The sequence below is a fragment of the Anolis sagrei genome, chromosome 1 (assembly GCF_037176765.1).
Source record: "Anolis sagrei isolate rAnoSag1 chromosome 1, rAnoSag1.mat, whole genome shotgun sequence".
Taxonomy (NCBI): domain Eukaryota; kingdom Metazoa; phylum Chordata; class Lepidosauria; order Squamata; family Dactyloidae; genus Anolis; species Anolis sagrei.
The window spans coordinates 153330242-153353188 of record NC_090021.1 but is presented as its reverse complement, the minus strand read 5'-3'; the positions used below and the strand labels follow the sequence as shown (position 1 = coordinate 153353188).

At 41.6% G+C, this 22947-nt stretch overlaps 1 protein-coding gene across 1 annotated transcript; it reads left to right on the top strand.

The window, feature by feature from the left end:
* Positions 1–1347: 1347 nt before the first annotated feature.
* LOC132761998 (uncharacterized) lies at positions 1348–19259 on the top strand. Its single transcript, XM_060755018.2, has 8 exons — positions 1348–1497; positions 5865–5978; positions 7556–7700; positions 7810–7923; positions 11149–11293; positions 12408–12556; positions 16880–17019; positions 18369–19259. The coding sequence occupies exons 2-8, from the start codon at positions 5873–5875 to the stop codon at positions 18479–18481; spliced, it is 912 nt and encodes a 303-aa protein (XP_060611001.2). The 5' UTR covers positions 1348–1497; positions 5865–5872; the 3' UTR covers positions 18482–19259.
* The last annotated feature ends 3688 nt before the right edge of the window (positions 19260–22947 follow it).

The window sequence follows — 22947 nt, the reverse complement described above, 5'->3', positions numbered from 1 at the left end:
TGGACCAGCCCCAGTTTTCAGTGACTATGTCAATGTGCCTAGGACTTCACTATATGTACCAATGAGGAACACTATACGCAGGAATGCATAGGTTAACGCAGGGGTCCTCAAACTACGGCCCACAGGCCACTTCTGGCCCGCCAAGGGCACTTATCTGGCCCGCAGAGGAGGAGCGCCCCCCCCCCACACACAATGCCCCTCCCTTGGCTGGCTCACACTATCTGTCAGGCCCGATGGGCAGCGTGAGCCAGCCAAGGGCAGCTGCTCTGCGCGGCCTACTCATGCGTAAAGCACCTCATGAGGTGCCTTGTGCACGAGTAGGCCGCGTGGTGCTGCTCCTCCCTTGGCAGGCTCACGCTATCCGTCAGGCCCGATGGGCAGCATGAGCCAGCCAAGGGCAGCTGCTCCGCGCGGCTTACTCGCACGTAAAGCACCTCGCCTGACAATTTTTAGGGAGAATCCTTTGTTGAGAGGTGATTAGCTGGCCCTGATTGTTCCTTGTCTGGAGTTCCCCTGTGTTTGAGTGTTGTTCTTTATTTACAGTTATAATTTTAGAGGTTTTTTTTAATACTGGTAGCCAGATTTTGTTCAGACTAGAAATAGGAAGATTTCCCATTCTCTGCTCCTGGCATTGCTGCCTTAAAGAGGACTAGAAAGAACCCCTTCTAAGGGCCCTTCCACACAGCAAAATAAGATATGTGTAATGTGCATAGGAATTTTTAATTGATTTTTTTTTTTAAAAACTATAGTCCGGCCCTCCAACGGTCTGAGGGACAGTGAACTGGCCCCCGGTTTAAAAAGTTTGAGGACCCCTGGGTTAACGTATGTAACTTGCTTTGGTAGATAAATAAGTCTATGATTCTACAAATATAGAGGAAAAGCTATTTTAGAATGGAATTACATTGCTTTCCACATGTCCCAGTAAACTATAAAAGTCACATTCCACTGAGAAAGAGTGAGAGAAAGGAGTGGGTTCTGGCAAGCAACATCTCCAACAGGAACAGAGTGTTCCTTCCAAAAAAAAGGAGAAAAAACCCCATTAACAGTGGAAGTATAATGCCCCCCTGAGAAAATGACAAATAGGAAATTTTAAAACTTGAGTTCCATAGGCTTACTGTATCCAAGTCTGACCTTTTGTATCTTTCCATGTAAAAGTCAGTTAGTAACCATTAACAGAACCATTTTTTTCTCGACAGCAATTCATTATATTTGCACGAGAAAAAATATAATAAAAGAAGCAGTTTTTAAAATGTGTGTGATGCATCAGGAGTTAAGTAACTACATGTTTGTTGCATCATCTCTTCTGTTGCTTCCCAGATGTTCCAGCCAATCAGGGACTTGAATAAATGCCATGTGGTACAAGAAGCAGCTTCTCAACAGGATATTTATGGAAGAAATGCCACAGATCGTTCCCAACGTTGCACATATTCTTCTCTTTTTCCAAGCGGAACAATTCATAGAGATCAACTCATCACAGTGAGACAATTGTGAAAGGGTGTGAGTAACATTTGCATCTCTCGTCCTGCATTGAAATATGTTGTAAAATACGTAACTCTACTGCCGAGAGAGAGGAGGAAAGAAAACGGGTGCTCCTGTTTCCTTTGTTGCCAGAAACCACATTTCCTTTCCAAATCTGCACATATAGTATTTACTGAGCTACTCAGTGGGATTATGGTTGGGCAGAAAAGTTTTCAAATATACCGCAGCAAATTTGTGCAAACTGAGGCAGGCTGTACACTGTGGAATTAATGTAGTTTGTAGTTTGTTGAAGCACCAGCAGTCTCTGGCAGAGAAGGCTAAAGACTTTATAAAACTACAGCTCCCATGATTCTGTATTATTGAGCAATGTGAGTAAAAGTTGTAGGACCCTCCGGTGGCGCAGTGGGTTAAACCCCTGTGCCGGCAGGACTGAAGACCGACAGGTCGCAGGTTCGAATCCGGGGAGAGGTGGATGAGCTCCCTCTATCAGCTCCAGCTCTTCATGCGGGGACATGAGAGAAGCCTCCCACAAGGATGATAAAAACATCAAATCATCCAGGCGTCCCCTGGGCAACGTCCTTGCAGACGGCCAATTCTCTCACACCAAAAGCGACTTGCTCCTGACACGACCAAAAAAAAAAAAAGAGTTAAAGTTGTGACAAAGTGCAAGAATTCAACAGTATATGCGCTCTGGGATTCTCAGCCCTGCTTTACTGTTGTAGCTGAATAACAACTCTGCTATTTATATTTATTGTGTCAGGAGCGAACCAAAACAGTTGTATTGTATTAAAAATAAACAAACATACAAACAAACATGCAAAGATGCCATCTATCAAGATGCTATCTGTCATCTTACTTCAGCAGAGTTGTTCTGTTCTTTAATAGAACAACTCTGCTGAAGTAAGATGACAGATAGCAGATTTGGATAAGAATCAGGTAAGTATCTATATCCTTTTTGCTGCTGTGATCTCTGAAATAAGGCTTTTGGATCAGGACTGAAGCAGGGAGCATAATAGGTCTTTTCTTGCAATGGCATGATTGAACAAAATCTCACTTTGTTGCATTGGGACAGAAAGCAAATTCCTCCTCTTGACATCCCTATGTTGTGTTAGACAGTGTTTTAATCCAGGAACAAAGTACAAAATAACCATTCATTGACATGTGAGCAGATGACATTCGTTCCATCAGGCCATATCCGTTCACAAAAGAGAATTAAACAGCGTCATCAACTGGATACAGTTAAACTGAGTTCTATATCTATGTTTTTTTTTAATTCCAGAGATAAAGTTTGTTACTTATTTTAGGATGAGGAAGATAGTTAAAATAAATATTTATACAGCCCCCAAGAACCTATTACAGCAGGAGTCCTCAAACTATTTTTTTTTTCAAATTATAATCTGGCCTGCCAACAGTTTAAAAAATTTGAGGACCCCTGTACTACAGCATGTTAAAGGATTGTGACAGTTGTAGACCCAAGTTCCTGAGCACTAGAGGCTCAGGACCTCATCATATTAGACAAATAATGCAGGTTGATCCGAACCTTGCCATTAATCTTCAGTGTTAGCCCATGTTTAAATAAAATGGAGAGTTAATTCTCCACCATCACTGTGACGGCGCGAGTGGCACCACCTATGTGTAGAACTGTTAGTTGCAAGGTTTAAACTGTTGTATCATGCTTAATCCTGCCCCTTTTACCCTGCTTATGTATAGTTGTATGGATTGGTTACTTATAGCTGTCAATCAGTACTGTTTGGCTCCACCCCTTCCTGCAGGAGGGGAGAGCTTCCTTTTCTTTCTCATTCTGCCATCAGAGTTCCTACCATATGGAAGTGAGTAAGAGACTCTAAAAGACCCTGATTTAAGTTACCTCTTAGCATCAACTCTGAGGTTTTTTACCCTTGGGGCTCATGCTTTATGTCCAGATCGTCCTGGACAACATTGAGGAGACCCAAGTGCCTTCAAACCGGTTCTTTTGGCACCAAAGGAATATCCTGAGTCTTCAAAACATAGGCCATCTGAACTGGGGTTGTGGTTTGCTCCGGCATTCACAGCCATTGAGGAAAGAGGAAACTTGGTGAGGCTTCTCAGCTTCAAACCCCTTGGACCCAGGACTAATTAAGACTATAACGTATATTTTCCTTCACCCCTCTGAAGTTTTTCAGCTCATTGCTTTAAAGAAATGACTTTGTGATAAATAAAACTTATTTTGAGTTATTTACAGTGTTTTGGGTTCTTGAAAGTTCCAGTTTCCTATAGGAGGGCAAGAAGCAATCCCCTGGGGAAAAGATGCCACGTCCATCCCTCCTTTATTGAGAATAACAGCCCCCAGGCGCGACGGCACAATCACATTTGTTCTTCTTATCCAGATTCACCAACTTAATTTGCCATCACACATGTTGGTAGAGTCCCTGCCCATCCCGCTTCCCCCACCCTTTTTTTTCCTTAAAAGAGCCACTCACTGTATGTAAAACCTCTGTGGGGTAGAGAATTAAATAAGGATGATATAATCACCATAATCCTTATCTTTATTTATGCAATGCTTTTATCTTTTCTTGTTTGTTTATTCACCATTTTGCAAATGGTGAATAAACAAGGGCAACAGTAGCACAGTGGATTAAACTGCAAGAAAGCTGCTGACCGGAAGTTCGGCAGTTCAAAGCTGCAAGTCAGGGTGGGCTCTTGAGTGTCAGCCCTAGTTCCTGCTACACTAGCAGTTCGAAAGCATGCTATGCGAGTAGATCAATAGGTATCACCTCGGCGGGAAGGTCTAAAGGTGCCCCATGCAGACATGCAGACATGCCAGCAACACAGTCGGAGATGTCCATGGACAGCAATCTCCTCAGCATGGAAAAATAGAACAAGAGCGCCACCCCATGGGCGGAGCTGAGCATAGCTTCCAGGCTCCAGAGATGGAAAAAGCTTTGTCTCTGTTGTCTGTCATTGTTCACTGTGTGTGTGCAGGTACAACTGCACCAGGAGCTCCAATTTTGTTTGCTTTGCACTGAATGTTTGTTGTAGTCTTAAGTTTCAGGGACTCTGCAGATAGGTGGCTTCTTTTGGCTGCAATCATAGGGCAAGCCACCTGTCAATTATAGTTAGGTTCCTTGGTCCCGCCCCCTTTTTGGGGTTTTGGAGGGAATAGGAGCCAATTTGGGTTCAGTCCACACAGAGAAGCCTTCCATGCAGGACATAATACCAAGAGCTCCTGTAGAAAGCTTCGTCTTCTACGGCTTGGCCGGGGAGATATACAGCCTACGGCTTGGCTGGGGTTATACAGCCCTACAGCTCCTTTGCTGAAGGACTTCAGTCAGCCATCACGGAAACCTGAATTCTTTTTCCCCTGGAAGTCTACAAAGCTCTGCCTGGTAAGGGTCACTCAGGGAAGCCAGAAGGAAATCCAAAGGCTTTTAATCTGAGGCAGCCCTGTTGGGCACACAGAATTTATGTCCTGTCTACAGTCTTATGCACAGGCCCAGCATGTGACAGCACAGTGTGTGTAAAGAGCCACTGAATGTTTGCGTCATATATGTATTGTAATCCGCTCTGAGTCCCTCTGGAGCCATAAAGCAGAATATAAATACAGTGCATTATTATTATTATTACTTTCTGAGAAATAAAAATGATAATAATAATAATAATAATAATAATAACTTTATTTATACCCCGCCACCATCTCCCCAAGGGGACTCGGAGCGGCTTACATGAGGCCAAACCCGACAACACATCAATAAAACAAAAAGCAATAAGCAAAAAACAATACAATTAATATCTCATATATAAACAATAACACGCAAGGATTCAAAAAACCTATGGCCGGGCCAGATGTAATAGTTTAAAATAAATGCTGGGCGTGAACAGAGGTAGGATGTATCTGGTAAGAGGGCTTTAAAAGACTTGAAGTGAGAGCAATCCAATGAGTAGTTAAAGTGCTTCTGAGGACATTTGCTGGAAATTATTTCCTTATTCAGGGAAGGCACACTGGAACAGCCACATTTTCAGGCTCCTCCTAAAATCTGCCAATGTGGGGGCTTGCCTGATATCCTTAGGAAGTGAGTTCCAGAGTTGGGGGGCCACCACAGAGAAGGCCCTCTCCCTCGTTCCCACCAATCGTGCCTGCGAAGAGGGTGGGAGAGAGAGCAGGGCCTCTCCAGATACATGGAGTGTATGTGCAAGAAGTATGCAAGTATATTGTTAAAATCTATGCTTTGGCATATCCATAAATTTGGTTGCATCCACATGGATAAAAATGAGAGTAATGTGGGGCATATATATTATCTTCTAATGCTGCTTCTATGATATTGGTACAGATCACACATGCACTCTTCACACGGATTGCATAAACCCTAAACCTGCTCTGAATATTTATCTGACTTTCTCTTTTCCAGCCTTAAGGATGCCCACCCACAACAAGCTGAAGATTTTCTTTATGCTACTGACAGTGGTTATCTACACAATAATGATAGTGATGAATGCAGGAGCTGGTTCAGGGGCATTCAGAGGTGAAGTCCAGAAATGCACAACAAATATTAATGCATGCTTTTACACTGAAATTGTAGTGGTTATAGAAGATGTTCTGTGGACATCAGAACAGGCTAGTATTATAAAAAAAAGTCGGAGGGCTCATCTATACTGACCATATATTGCAGTTTGAAGGTAGCAGCAACTATACTGCAACCCCATCGCTAACTGTCATTTTCTGCATCTTTTTTCCACATTGTGTGCTTCTAGAGCTCAAGTATGTATTTCTTTTAGAAATGGGGGGGGGGGCACATTTTCTATTATTGTCAAGCTGCAAATACTGGAACTGGTCCAAGGCCACCTTCCTGGAGTCTTGTAATGTGCCACTGATCTAGGGCTAAAATTTTGGGGTCTTTGCCAGGAGGCAGAGACCAATTAGACTCATCAAAGAGTTCTTTTTCCCTGGCAAGACAGAGAAGCATCCCATATTTTTCCCTGATTTCCCAATGAAAAGTCTCACCAGTTGAAGAAAAGCCATCGAGGTTTAATGCGATTCAGCTGAAACGGATGCAAAGCTGCAATAATTCGCCAAAGCTAAGCATGAAGGGAGTACACCAATACAGTCATATTTATAGCAAATTCAAAGTTGCAGAGTTCAAACTCCCCTCTCTGGCTTCCCTGTTGTTCCCTGCCATGATTGGGCGATGGGCTCCAGTGGTCCGTAGGAACCAATGGGGAGACCTCTGCCACCTGGTGGCGACAGCCAATCAGGAGAGATGGAGGCGGGATGAGGGAGCACAAAGGAATCTGGGAAAGGGGTAAACAAAGGAAATGCCATGCCATGTGGCCGGCGAGACAAAGGGGAAGTCTCAAGCCAGCCTGATCTATTGTGCTTTGAGTGGAATGAATAATCAGAGCGAAGGCAAAAGGTTTTTTCGAGGACCTTTTGTCCTTCAGGAGGAAATATGATTAAGATTTTTGCCAAAGGGGCAAGCTGAGGGCTGGACAATTCCTCCGAGGGCCACCAGCTGCCCAGGCTATTGTTCATGCAAAAGGATGTTGTGGATAAAAAATTCCTGGAATGTTTGGGGCTTTGTAGTCCCTTTTGTGGAGTTTCTTCATGTATATAGGGGAAATAAAGGTCAGAAGAAAAGGGGAAAGGCTTCTGCCACACAAAGAAATCAGAAAACACATTTCATATATCTAAAGTTCATAAAAGTCAAGATTTCATAAGGTTTGTCCATGTGGGGGGAAAGAGTGTCCATAGGGGATGGCTAAAACGCAATGGTGTTGCACCAAGGTCCTGGCAGGAGTTCTTGAGTGGCCCAAATGGACCTGGTGTCTCTGGAAACAAGCTTTTCTCCCCGTCCTTGGAGAACTACAGCTCCCGAGAGAGGCAGAGACCCCAAGGTCTAGCTATTCCCAAAGTTTCATGGGGTCCTCATTGTTGTTAAGGCCTTGGCAAACTGACCAAGACTTAACCCCTATTGTGCAGTCTGGTACCTTTGTCCTTTGCAGAACTATAAGTCACCATCCCTTGTTGGGGGGGGGGGCATGCTCGACGTCACCACAGTTCTGGAGTCATTGCATAACTGTCTTCTAATATTAATTGGTGCAGGTGTGTTTCATACCACGGTTGGAAATATCTCACGCCACCACGACACAAACTTCACACCAGCATCCTGGGCCTTCTTCGTTTGGAACCTCATCTTCCTATGGCAATATGCCTGGCTGGGCTATGCCTTGTCAGGTCTCTGCAGAAGGTAGTCATTGGTCAAAACCTGCAGAATTGGGAATGTTGGAACATAATCCAATGCTCTGTGCAGTTCTCACAGAATTGTTTCCCCCCCCCCCCCCTTAATATATTGTCAGGAATGAACTTGGCTGGGTCTACATGTGGCCAGATGTACTGCCACTCCCATTTTACTGGACATGGATGCTGAACAATGCTTTAAACATTGGATGGCTATTTCTGTGGGATTCCTTGTAAGTAAACAGCCACAGTTGAAATGTGTATCATTTCAGATTGCCTAGCCTCCTCCCAAAGGGACTGCTGGTTAATTCTAGTTTAAAGTTTATTTATGTATTTATTTACGACATTTATATGCCACCCTTCTCACCCTGAAGGGGACTCAGAACGGCTTACAAGGTACTTTCACAATCGCGTCTGGCGGGAAAGAGAGACAGAGCCTTTTCTGTGGTGGCCCCTCGGCTATGGAACTCTCTCCCGATTGAGATCAGAACTGCCCCTCCCTCCTGTCCTTCAGGAGGCTGGTGAAGGAAGGAAGCATTCCCAGAGTAATGGTTGAAACTGGCTACAGAACAAAGATATTGACCACACATATGGACTGAGTTGGACATGATATTATCTTGGCAATTTGGATTATTTGTAATTTTAATTGATATGTATTTTAACTCGTTATTATATGATGTTTTTAGATTGTACTGTTGGCCTTGAATCCTTTCTGTAAGCCGATCTGAGTCCCTCTTCGGAGTTTGAGAAGATCAGGATATAAAAGTTTTAAATAAATAAATATACATACAATAAACTATATTATTAGCATAGTACAACATCAGCACTAAACATTGCTATATTGTACCATACCAATTATATTGTAATATTATTAGTAATATTACATGTAATATAAATATATAATTACAGTATCATATTATTAGTAGTATTAGTATTATATTGCATTACATTATAATATTATAAATATTATACGTACTGTATATACAATATATTATATTATTAGAATAGGAAACATACACACCCCACTGCGGCTCAGCAAGCCAAGGTATTTCATAGTTCATTTAATATAGTATTCTCTGACCTGGTGACTACTGAATGTATTGGGCTACAACTCCCATCATTCCAGTCAACTGGCTTAGTTATCGTGCAACATCTGAAGCTCTGATAAGATGATGCTCTCCTATTTGTGTGTCAAACACAAGAGCTGATAGCATGACATTTTGAAAAACAAACAAACCAACATATTTTATTATAGCCTCTAAGAACCTTTCCACGTAGCTGAATAAAATCCCACATTTTCTGCTTTAAACTGGAATATATGGCAGTGTGGACTCAGACAATCCAATTCAAAGCAGATAATGTGGGGTTTTCCGCCATGATATTCTGGGTTATATGGCTGTGTGGAAGAGCCCTTAGTTCCAATTGGATAGTAAACCCATTGAATGAATGGGAATTTCTTAAATGTTATGTCATGCCAAAAATAACGATTTAGTATTTTGAGGTTTCTCTGTTGGTGAATTATAAAAAACTGCAGATAAGTCAATCTCTTGACTTGGGGTCAAAGTTAGGTATGATCCGTGGATAAGTCAAGGTTTATTCCACAGAGAGGGGAAAGCACCAATGCTACCCTGGGGCCAACCGTCCCTGGCGGCTGTAACAATTTCCCAACTCAGGCCTTCAAAAAAAGCTGAAAGCAGCACCAGGGCAAAGACAATAGAGGGGATCAGTGCTTCTTTTAGGTTCTCCCAGGATAGACAATGTTTTCACATTTCACAACTCTACTCAGGGAAGGGGAAGGTAGTCAGGGAAGGGGGAGAGTTAAGGGATGATACAGACAGTCCCTAAGTTATGAATAAGATAGGTTCTGTCCAGGCCCATATCCAGGATTTTGATTTGGGGTGGGGGGGGGGATTGATGGAGGGGGGCTGAGGATCTATCCTAGCAAACCTTTTGTATTGTTATCCCAATACCCCTATGCATATGGGATATATTGAGCATGGCGATCAGATCATGATACGAATAAAAATAACAGTTTAAATAATGTACCAGTAAGACCTTCTCGCAGACCACCCTGAGAATTTCGGGGGGCTTCAAGCCCGCCCTACCCCCCCCCCCCCGGCTACATGCCTGGTTCTGTCAGTTTGTTCTTAAGTCAAATTTGTATGCAAGTCAAAACAGGTACATTTCTTAAAGTGTAACGTCAGCCTCTCTCTCTCTCTCTCTCTCTCTCTCTCTCTCTCTATATATATATATGCCTCTAGAACATGGCTCTATAGCCCGAAAAAACCCACAAGAACCTAGTGATTCCAGCCATGAAAGCCTTCGACAATATATATATATAGTTTTTAATCGTATAAGGAAGGGTTAACACCCCTGTGGTGTTTGCTTTGCTGTCTGTGCCCCTATTTTTAAAATATATATATATATTAAATTTTATATAGAATACAACGAAAGAGTGAGAACAATAAGGTATTAGAAAAGTAAAGAAAAAGAGAGAGAGGGGAAGGCCAATAAAATAAGAAGTAAAAAAGAGGTCCTAAATAAAACCCTAAAAAAAATAAAATAAAATAAACTACAAGAATACATCCACACAAATAGAAAAAAATAGAAAAAAGAAAAAGAAAAGAAAAAAGAAAAAAGTGACTTATATTCCATCTTCTTGGATCAAATATTCTTATTATTCAAAAATATAATTTTTTTATTAAAGATAATAAAACTATCTCTCTTGTTTTTTATATTCGCAAATTGTCCAGATAGTCATGAAGATTGTCCCAATTCGTTCTTTTTATTATCATGCCTGTTTTTTCTTCAACAAAAAAGTCAGTTCGTCCATGTCCTTTATTTCTCTGTGCCCCTATTTAGAAGATTTCACCTCACTTTCTGTTCCTGTGATAATTGGATTTTGAAAAAAAAATGACTCATTGTGGAAACAATGATTGGTGCTAAAGCTTCAGTGGAGACACCTTTTCCCCATAGGCATAGATTTCCCTCACTTCCTGTTGTCTGACGTCTGTTCCTAATTATAAGTTGTTTGTAAGTTGGATGTTTGTAACTCGAGGACTGCCTGTATGTGGTTACTTGCGTGTCTGTACTTACTATGACCCATGGATAAGTCAACCTGAGTGTTTTGTGCTAATGGGTTGTTGTAGGTTTTTTCAGGCTATATGGCCATGTTCCAGAGGCATTCTCTCCTGACGTTTCGCCTGACCTCACTACCTCTGAGGATGCTTGCCATAGATGCAGGCGAAACGTCAGGAGAGAATGCCTCTAGAACATGGCCATATAGCCCGAAAAAACCTACAACAACCCAGTGATTCCGGCGATGAATTCCGGCCGTGATTTCGACAATACTTTGTGCTAATGCTTTTACTAATGTTTTTAGATTTAAATACAAGTATATTCAGTAATATATAAAGACTAACAAAGATATGTTAGTCTCATATTTACTTTCTTTACAGACTCTTCAGTCCAGCGCTACTTGTCCTGGGGCTTCTCACTCTCACGAACTATGCAGCTCTCTTCATTTCGCACCGGGCTTTGTTCCCTCACACAGCTTGGTTCCAAAAGAACAGCAAAGCAGACCTCTGGCTTATCCGGATTCTGGTACAGTCATTTGAGATTCCTTACAGAGACTTGAATACAGGCAAATGATATTCAAACGTTGTATGGCAATGATTTAGGACTTCATCCCACAGAACAGGTGAAGTGTTTGGGAGAGTAGGTTTTCCATAAAGCTCCAGCATGCTCCGTTTTGAAATTAAATGGAAGATTTTCCTACCTCCATCACATCTAATCCTTCTCTCCACTTTCTTTAAGATTTATCCATTTGAAAATAGGAGCAATGGCTTAAACCCATGTGCCAGCAGGACTGAAGACCGATAGGTTGGAAGTTTGAATCCGGGGGGAGCATGGATGAGCTCCCTCTGTCAGCTCATGCCATGCGGGGACATGAGAGAAGCCTCCCACAAGGATGATAAAACATCAAAACATCTGGGTGTCCCCGGGCAACGTCCTTGCAGACGGCCAATTCTCTCACACCAGAAGCGACTTGTAGTTTCTCAAGTTGCTCTTGACACAAAAAAAATCCACTTGATTTGCCATCACTGTAAATACTTGTCTCCCCCATTGTCCCTCCCCCATTTTCCATACCCCATTTCCCGGGGTATGGAAAAAAGAGATAGAGTGGCTCTGGGCCTAGAAAAACACACCTCTTTTACCTGTCTGGCCCGCCCTTGTATCCTATTACCAGAACTTCTCCTCTGCCTCTCAGATTTCGCTCCTGAAGATTGCAGTGAGGTGGCGCAGGTGCGCATATGCAAGATCTGAGAGGCAGAGAAGGAGGTACAGTAATAGGAAAATTACCATATTGAAATCAAATCTGATGCTTTTAAAAAAATTATTTGGTGTGTGTTGGAAGAGGGGTAGTCTTATACGGCGAGTATATCCCAAACTCTATATTTTAACTGGAAAAGTTGGGGGTCGTCTTATACGCCCAGTCATCTTATATGCCAGAATATACGGGTATGCGTTTTGCAGAAATATATTTTAATACGTGTATTTTATAGAATATTTTAGATTATTATGTGTTTTTAGCAGTGTTGTAACCCACTTTGAGCCATAAGGAGAGGTGGGTAAGAAATAAAACGATGATGATGGTGACTACTTCACGTCGTTGCCTTTTTCATAGACTCTTACTGTTGAATTTTATGTATGGTAGGTGCAAAATGGAATTGCTCTGTATGCCACTTGGACCACAATAGCTACGCTGTTGAATTTCACAGTTGTCTTGATCTACAATGGACATGTTTCCAATGAGACTGCCACCATAGTCTCACTTTGCATCCTTTTCTGTGAGGTGGTTGTATGGTAAGTAAAGTTGCACAGAGATTGTGGTATGTAGACCATTCTTTATTTGTTTATTAAGTGAGTATACTTCCTTACTTTCTGAAAAAGAATTGTTATAGTCCCTTTTTTCCACAAACAGGTTTATTGCAATACCTGGACAGTTAATTAACTCTATCCTGCTCTTTGTATTAAATTACTGCCCTGCAAAAAGATAAAACACTCTTTGTATTATATTACTGCCCTGCTCTTTAGGAGACAGGGGATTTAAGGAGATGGCTGTCACCGTCACCTTAAAATATAGTAAATTTCATAGCACTACTCATCAGCACTGTTGCAACCTTCTATAAGCTTCCTACAATAGTTGTTTGTTATGTATATAAGTCAGATTGTTTACTATATTGTGTGTGTGTGGATAGATAGATAGATAGATAGATAGATAGATGGAGAGAGATAGATAGATAGATAGATAGATAGATAGATAGATATGCAGTTTTCCCTTAACTCTATGTTGTTTGAGGTTGTGGGAGGGACTACAGACCATGTGACCAGATCTGGGACTATTCAGATAGACTCAATTTTAGAAGTTAGTTTGCATCAGAAGCAGTACAGTTTAGAAATCAGTACAGTTTAGAAGTCAGTCAATACAGTATGCAATTGTCAGTGTTAGTGTAAAGTCAACAGTGTATAGTTAGTCTAGATCAGGGGTCCTCAAACTTTTTAAACAGAGGGCCAGTTCACAGTCCCTCAAACTGTTGGGAGGGCCGGATTATAATTTGAAAAAAGCATGAATGAATTCCAATACACACTGCACATATCTTATTTGCAGTGCAAAAAAACACTTTAAAACAATACAATAATTAAAATGAATAACAATTTTAAGAAATATAAACTTGTTAGTATTTCAATGGGAGGTGTGGGCCTGCTTTTGGCTGATGAGATAAGGTTGTTGTGTGCTTTCAAGTTTTTTCAGACTTTAGTTGACCCTGAGTGAGGGCCGGGTCAATGACCTTGAAGGGCCACATTCGGCCCTCAGGCCTTAGTTTGAGGACCCCTGGTCTAGAATGAGTCAATGCTCAGTAATGTGTCAGCCTGAAGAGAGTATTAGTCTGTATGCAACAGAGAAGACACTGAAACAGAATGCTGTAGAGAACTTACTGTTTAAACCTGGGGTCCTCAAACTAAGGCCTGTGGGCCGGATACGGCCCTCCAAGGTCATTTACCTGGCCCTTGCTCAGGATCAACCTAAGTCTGAAACGACTTCAAAGCACACTATAATAACAACAATCCTATCTCATCAGCCAAAAACAGGTCCACACTTCCCACTGAAATACTAATAAGTTTATATTTGTTAAAATTATCCATCATTTTAATTATTGTATTGTTTTTAAGTGTTTTTGCACTACAAATAATATGTGCAGTGTGCATAGGAATTCATTCATTTTTAAAAAATTATAATCTGGCTCTCCAACAGTTTGAAAAACTGTGACCTGACCCTCTGTTTAAAAAGTTTGAGGACCCCTGGTTTAAACTGTCAATCAATAAGAAATGTACCTGTATGCCGAATACATGAAGTTTGTAAGTAAATCAACTATGTCACTTTGAACAAAGACTACCTATTTTGGCCTCTTGAGAGTATGATTTAAAAGGCAATATATTTTATGGGAGAGTAGATATTTTTGGAGAACTAAACTAACACTTCTGAAGATCTGCTATATATTTTGTGCATTGGCATATCTTTGTTCCTAACAGTTCAGAGAAGTAACCAGGTATATCAGTCTAACAACTGAGAAACCTAATTTGGCTTGCATTAATACTAGTAGATATTTACTACTAAAGGAGAAGATTCACTCAAAGGAGTATATAACTCTTCTCAGGAATATCATACTTTACAAAAGGATTATGATTATTCCAAATAGGGTGAATGTCAATAAATCACACTGTACCTCGTTTAATGTTTATACTATTTGTATTTGTGTATGAGATTAATTTTTAATTGCTTAGTATTGTGTCTATTATTGCTTGTATTGATGTATTGTAGGCTCAGCCTCATGTAAGCCGCACCGAGTCCCTTGGGGAGATGGTAGCGGGGTATAAATAAAGTATTATTATTATTATTATTATTATTACCAAAAGGGTCTAGCTTTCAAAAGGCTAGGGAGATTTCTGGTTTCCCAAAAGGATATGGTCTTTAAAAGGTCAAAACTGTCAAGGTCCCAGAGCTCATTTCAACTAATGGCAGAGCTAGCATTACATAAAATGGCATGATGAAAATATAGTATCTGTGGGACCGATATTTGTGGTTTCATTTATCCACTCCTGACAAAATACGTCCTTAAAGAACCAGTGAAGTCAGCACATGGAAACATGGTCAGGCAGCCACCATGACCCCAATAGTTTGATGGCATCACCTTTACAGTGGAAAAGAGGTTATGTGCTGGCATAGCTCTTCAATCATCAAACCTTTGAATAAACAAAGAAAGAGAGACAGAGGATGAATGGCAGCCCTTTAAAAGAGACAGCAACTGTGTTCAGAGAACATTGAAGTATATAATTAGGTCTAGACAGCTAGCCATGTTAATCTATTTGTAATGAAACAATCAAAAGTCTTCTAGCATGACATACTTGTTGTGTCGCGGGCTTTATTAGACTGGAGCCTTCTTGAACAAATGATCTGATGAAGTGGACACTTGCCCAGGAGAGCTTATTTTTACCCTTTTTAAATGTGTTAATCTTTGAGGAGCTTAAGGGCTGCTAGTTGGTACTACTTTAAGCAAATTTGTTGCATGGCATTGGGCACTTCCAGACAGCGCTATATCACGGATTTTAAAAAAGGGAAAAAAATTCCCGGGACATCAGAAGAGGTCCACATACAGACCTGTTGGTCCCGGGATTTCTGCCTCCATTTTTCCAGTCTTGATGCTTTGTTGCAAGATTTAGAGGCTCTCAAGATGGCTGCCCACAGGAATTTCGGCAGAAACTTCGGGGGGTTTTTTTAACTCAAAATGTGGATATGTGGAGAATCACTGCAGCAAATCATTGCAAAAGTTCTGTTCTTTGTCCTGGCCAGAGAAACTGTGCCCTCCATGAAGTATCTGCCACACAAACAAGGTTTATGGGGTAGGACCATTTCTGTTGAAGTCAGCACTGCACAAACAAACAGGAACACACACTTTCAAGCCAGGAACAAAACACTGTTATTATTGACTCTTTTTAGAGCCTGGCCGTCTGGCCATCTGTCTAGACAGATTTGGTTGTGTACTTGTGGCATCAAACAACAGGCTGCTGTTCCTGGGTTATACATGGCTGTTCTTGATTCCTCTTCGTGTGAAAAGATGTACAACATTGACTAGGGGGCCACAACTTGTACTGAACGGAGAAAATGTGCCCACCACATGTTTCATGAAGTTTCTGGCACACAAACAAAGTTTTTGCCTTCTACTCAAGTGTCACCTTCTTTTTAGAAACCGACCAATCAGGAACAAACGCCTAAAAACTGGGAACAAACCCAGATTTTAAAAAATCCCATGATTTCCAATTGCATGGACATACAGACATTCAAAGATCCGCATATTCGGTTCAAAACTGAATATTCCTGCACCTGGAAATCTTGCGGTTTTTAGCCTTTTGAAGTGATTGCTTCCGCTTTTACCCTCCCATTTGCTGCAGAAGTTCCTGGGGTAAAGCTACTGTCTGGATGGGCCCATAGAAAGCACAGTGACACAAAAATAGGCCCAGCATGATTACTTCCCTACGACTGCATGCACATTGGCTTGCCCTCTCCTGACACTTATAAATCCCGACTGCTCATAGAGGTAAAGATTAAATATTTTGGCCACATCATGAGAAGACAGGGAAGCTTGGAGAAGATAATGATGCTGGGGGAAAAGGAAGGAAAAAGGAAGAGGGGCCGACCAAAAGCAAGATGGATGGATGGTATCCTTGAAGTGACTGGCTTGACTCTGAAGGAGCTGGGGGTGGTGACGGCCGACAGGGATCTCGGGCGTGGGCTGGTCCATGAGGTCACAAAGAGCCGGAAGCATCTGACTGAATAAACAACAACAACTCCTGGCACTCTACCTTACACAGAACCCAATCGGGGTTTTGGATCCCACAGGTATAAAGTGGAATCCTCTTTACAGAAAAAAAACATGGAGGAACAAGGGCAGGGAATGATTGAGGAGAATGGATCAGAGGTTTCCTTGCTCTCTCCCCATATCTGACTAGCTGTGAGAGAGAACATATCAGTAGAGTTCACGTGTAATTTTCATTCTTGTCCCCTAAGAGTCAGAATCCAGAGATGAAAAGACGGTGCCTTATGTCATTCTCAAATTTTTTTGCCACCAGGTTTTATCTGGAGAACTTCTTGTTTGATAAGTACGTGCGCTATAACCTCATTGTCTACCCAGTGATCATTTTAGCATTATGTGGCACCCTGCAGAAAAATAGTATGGATTTCTCTCCAAATGCAAGCAACATTATCACAGGTGAGTTTTCTTCCAAAGCCTTGATGTTTTGTTGAGCAAAGAGTACCCTATTGTATGTTCTTTCATTGTATAGTGGTAAAAAAAAAAACACCCTTGGAAAGTAAGGAGTGATGGCTCTGGTAGATAAGAATGATACGCATGGGATTTCCAGTCTATGCTCCTGAAGGATGCTTGAAAATGATAGGATGGCTGCTATGGGTTTCTTAACAGGCTGGTATTTTTTCTTTAGACCTTTATCTCTACAGATATAGAAGAAGCATCATGGGAAGGGGTCACTTTGGCAGAAACCCACTCAGATCTGATGCCAGCATGATTTTCTGGATCAGTTTCACTTAAGGTTATTAGAAGTAACTTTACAAGTAATTTATTTTATATCTGCCTTGCAATAAAGCCTTGGCAATATCTCAGCTACATTGAGAACTGAAATACTCTTTCTTTTTTTTCTCCCCCTCTCACTGAGTAATCCACCCAGAGTCCCATCAGAGAGAGAGGCAGAATATCAATAAAAATTATTATTATTATTATTATTATTATTATTATTATTATTATACAAATAATATCTTCAGGGAGTGTTTATTGTTATTATTTGAAACACAACAAGATGAGTCCATAGCAGACAAGATCACTTTGCTGGCTGTTGTATTGGATCACACGTTGGACACTTCCCAAGTGTCTAGGACTGTGTGATGTATCGGTGAATAATGTGTGGAGATCCCAGTAAGGTGGCCTTCTGCAGCTGCCAGATGGTAATTTTGTCAGCGCCGATTGTGTTTAAGTGCAGGCCAAGGTCTTTAGGCACTGCACCTAGTGTCCCGATCACCACTGGGACCACCTTGACTGGCTTGTGCCAGAGTCTTTGCAGTTCGATCTTTAAATCCTCATATTGTGTCAGCTTTTCCAGTTGTTTCTCTGCAATCCTGCTGTCTCTGCAATCCTGCAATCCTCTGCAACATCAAGGATCCATACTTCGTTTTTTAACACGATTGTGAGATCAGGAGTATTGTGCTCCAAAACTCTGTCTGTCTGAATTCAGAAGTCCCAGAGTAACTTGACATGTTCATTTTCTGTAACTTTTTCCGGCTTGTGATCCCACCAGTTCTTTGTCGCAGGCAGATGGTATTTGTGGCACAAGTTCCAATGAATCATCTGAGCAATGGTGTTATGCCTCTGCTTGTAGTCTGTCTGCGCGATCTTGTAGCAGCTGAGGATGTGATCTATTGTTTCATCTGCTTCCTTGCAGAGCCTACATTTGGGATCTGCCGTCCACTTTTCAGTTGTTGTTGTTCTTCTTCATATTATTATTATTATTATTATTAAACACAAGCCATTTTCTTTTTTCCCCTCTGTAGTTGTGCTACTGATTGTGACCTGTATCATATTTAGCATTCGAGTGGGCCTAGTCACTTGGAGACACAGAAAGGAGAATTTGGTTGAACAACTTCCTCCAAGTGCAATACTGTGAAGTTACCTGCTTCCTGAATGGAGCCATTAAAGGGAAAGTATGCCTCAAAGACTTCAGTTGTGGATCAAGTGTGCAACTATCCACAGTGCCTTGTAATTTTCTCTCAACCAACAGTTAACCAGAATATTTGTCCCATGCATTCATATTCAGCTAGCTTCCGTGGATTCTCTGTCAGTTTTATTGGCTCTTCATCACCCACATAGGGATCTTATGTATTCCAGAACAGAGATGGGAGTAGGGGAAAATTATCTGCAAACCATGGACTGTATGTACTTTTTTATTTGGCTGTTCCCACAGCCATCACTCTGTCAGCACCAAAATTATTACTGCAATATGCACTGGCTGGATACACACTGCCCTATAATCCAGTTACAGAATGTGGATTTGTTGGGCTTCATCCCTGGACTGAACAAATCCAGACCCCAATGAGTAGATAGACTAGAGATAGGATTAAGCTGAGGGATTCCTTTCCCCACTTTACCATGCATGTTTCCCATAAGGGCTTTGTCTTTCCTCCTCCTGCTTGCCACTGTCTCCTCCACCTTCCAATATGTAGGAATTTTGTGAGGGAATTTCCTCGTTTAAGTTTTATTACCCTGGGCTTCGCATGTGGCCATTCGCCATTTTCCAGTCTCTTCTGCCTTTTCTTCCTTCCAGTGAGGACGTATTTTGCCTCTCTCTTTAGGCAAAATGTAGATGCATGGATTTTTTAGTTTTTTTTTCTTTAGAAGATGAGATTTAGTAAGCTAGTTAGCTCCAAGACCTTTTCTATCAAGAATGTATTTCTTTTACTTCAATAAATATTTTTGAACCTAAATTTCTGACTCTGCAGTCCTGATCCATCCTAAGAAATAGAAGCTTATCCCAGCTCATCACATGTAAGTTTCTGCTGGTTATGAAGTTTACTTCTGTACTCTGCTATATATATGGTGGAATCACCCAGAGGTGGCCCTAGGTAATTTGCAATGGTAAGCAAACAGTATTTTGGCACCCCCCCCCCCCCCGCAACCAATCACTGATATATATTTTCTGTTCGTCATGGGAGTTCTGCGTGCCATATTTGGTTCAATTCCATCATTGGTGGAGTTCAGAATGCTCTTTGATTGTAGGTGAACTATACATCCCAGTAACTACAACTCACATATGTCAAGGTCTATTTTCCCCCAAGAGCGCCTCAAGAGCTCCCCTGGGCAAAATCAACTATACTACAAATGCTTACTTTGCGTAATGGGTTGAGCCATCCCTGGAATCACCCCAACTGAGGGTTATTTTGAGCCTAACAGCTCAGATTCCCCAACAGGATTAAATGCAGTGGATTATGCCAGTCTACACTGTCCTATAATCCAGTTCAATACAATTAATCTGTATTCTGAAACTGGATTATAGGGCAGTGTAGATCCAACCTGTATGCTATGTTTTAATACAAAATCACACTCACGAGAACTTCCTAGAAGTGTGGGTTTGCATGAAACGAAGCACAAGCTCTTCATGAGTCTGGCTTTAGAAGAAATAGAAGCAGTTGGGTGTAGTTCCTGAGGTTACCAGAGGAGGAAAAGGCTGGGTTTTTTTTTTGTTTGTTTGTTTTTTTTGTCGTGTCAGGAGCGACTTGAGAAACTGCAAGTCGCTTCTGGTGTGAGAGAATTGGCCGTCTGCAAGGACATTGCCCAGGGGACGCCTGGATAATTTGATGTTTTATCATCCTTGTGGGAGGCTTCTCTCATGTCCCCGCATGAGGAGCTGGAGCTGGTAGAGGGAGCTCATCCACCTCTCCCTGGATTCGAACCTGCGACCTGTCGGTCTTCAGTCCTGCCGGCACAGGCGTTTAACCCACTGCGCTACCAGGGGCTCAAAAAAAAAAAAGGCTGCTGCAAATGTAGTAGTTATTGCACACCTTTTTTTACAAATAGACCCTACATCAGGATAAAGTAAATTAAATATGGAAACGTTAAGGGTCTCTGCCTTTGCGTAATAGTTTAATTTGAGTTTCTTCGTGTGTCCTTTTAATATACTGACAGAAAAACTGTCAAGTTTTACCTTTTAAAAACCTATGTTTAATTAGCAAGTATGCAGCTCCTTACTCTGAGAGCTCTGCTTCTCATAATTAAATATCTTGAACCGTGCTCCCATTTGCAGCAGAAGAAAAGTGGTCTGTTGATTTGAGTGGAAGGAAGCCAAAGCTCAAAGCTCTTTCGGATGCTACATTTGCTGAAATGCAAAGCTGAGGCACATAAGTGGCTCAGAGGCTCCTGGGAATGATGCCAGGCTCGTGTCTCACGCACAAAGCCATTATGAAGCCTCTCCTCCCCACCCCCATTGCAATTTTCTGTCTCATTCTTTAAACATGGTTTCCAGGAAGCAACCTAGGAAAGGATGATTTTAGAAGCAGCTCTTCCTCCTCACAGGTCCAGCATTTCTAATCTTGATGATCTCTTAGAAGGACTTGCTTCTGTACTAACCTTTTCCTCTGACATTTCCTTTTGTATTGCCTTGCATATTCCTTTTCTTTTTGTATTACCCCTTTTAAATGAATTAGAATACAGCATGTTAGAGCCAACAATCTGGAAAGCAATCTTTCTCTTTTTCTACTACCTTCTTCCTTAGTACCTTTTCTAGTGTGGCAATCTGAGGGTCCATCCAGACAGGTCCAAAATGTGGGACCAGTCTAGGTTTTTACCGAGGGTGTCCAAACATTTGGATGCCCCGATAAAAACAAATTAATTCAGAATAACCTTGGTTATTCCAAATTAATTAAATATCCCGTTAGATCCGGGCCTTCCTGAAGGGCCCAGTCTAGTAGTGTATTGGGCCTGTGGGGAATCACTATCAGGAAGTCCCAGTCCCCATTTACCATCCCGAACCTTTTGGGGTCCTGCATCCAAAGGTCCAGGATGATGATGACGACGACAACAACAATGCTTTATTTGTATCCCAACACCATCTCTCCGAAGGGACTCAGGGCAGCTCACAGAAAGCATTCAGTAGTGAAACAATATACAAATACAACAAAATACAGAAAGATAAACATTGATAGCAATAAAATTAACCCAATTTTTGTATTGTCAAAGGCTTTCATGGCTGGAATCACTGGGTTGTTGTAGGTTTTCCGGGCTATATGGCCATGTTCTAGAGGCATTTTCTCCTGACGTTTCGCCTGCATCTATGGCAAGCATCCTCAGAATCATAGAATCATAGGAGTTGGAAGAGACCTCATGGGCCATCCAGTCCAACCCCCTGCCAAGAAGCAGGAATGTTGCATTCAAATCACTCCTGAACAGCCTCTGTTTAAAAGCTTCCAAAAAAGGAGCCTCCACCACACTCCGGGGCAGAGAGTTCCACTGCTGAATGGCTCTCACAGTCAGGAAGTTCTTCCTAATGTTCAGATGGAATCTCCCCTCTTGTAGTTTGAAGCCATTGTTCTGCGTCCTAGTCTCCAAGGAAGTAGAAAACAAGATTGCTCCCTCCTCCCTGTGGCTTCCTCTCACATATTTATACATGGCTATCATATCTCCTCTCAGCCTTCTCTTCTTCAGGCTAAGGTAGTCAGGTCTGTTGGAAGTAGGTCCCTAGTCTTTCCACAGATATATAAACCAATTTTCCTACTTCCAACAGACCTCACTACCTCTGAGGATGCTTGACATGGATGCAGGTGAAACGTCAGGAGAAAATGCCTCTAGAACATGGCCTGGAAAACCTACAACACCCCAGTAACCCAATTTTACTTAAAACAGAAATAAAACCCCTATTAATTTAAGAAATACTATAAAACCCAGCAGGCTACGAAAATAGCAGCTGCATACAACATTAATCCCTATAAAGTTCAGAAGTGAAGCATATCACTTAGTCCTCAAATCTAGTCATTAATAATAATAATAATAATAATAATAATAATAATCTTTATTTATACCCCGCCACCATCTCCCCAATGGGGACTCGGAGTGGCTTACATGGGGCCAAGCCCGAACAACATATTACAGCAAAATAAACCCAAAACATAAACAAAAAGCAACATCATTATTGGGGCCATAATCACTAGACACAGTCAAAGGCTTGTTTAAAAAACCATGAGGATAGTCTTTGGGAAGAAACAGGAAGGCCCTTAGTATCTTCTTGGTATGTCAGAAATAGCTTGGGTGACTTTCTTATGCCAGCTGTCCTCTAAATGTACAAGGACAGAGCTCTGCGCACGTCAAGAAGGTGTTAATGAACGTTGTAGCAGTGTTATTGGTTTCTGAAAGAAAGCCAGCAAAACTATGTCCTTCGACATATGAAAAGAAGGTGCCACCTTTGGAAGAAATGCAAGACAACTTTATCCTTGTGGAAACAGAGGTAAGGATCATCTGCTCATAGAGCGCATAAGTCACTAGACCTGCATGCTGATCTGATTACTACTGGTAAGGCCATTTTCCAGGATACATAACAGTGGTTGCAAGGGGCTCAAGGGAGACCTATTCAACCCTGAAAGAACG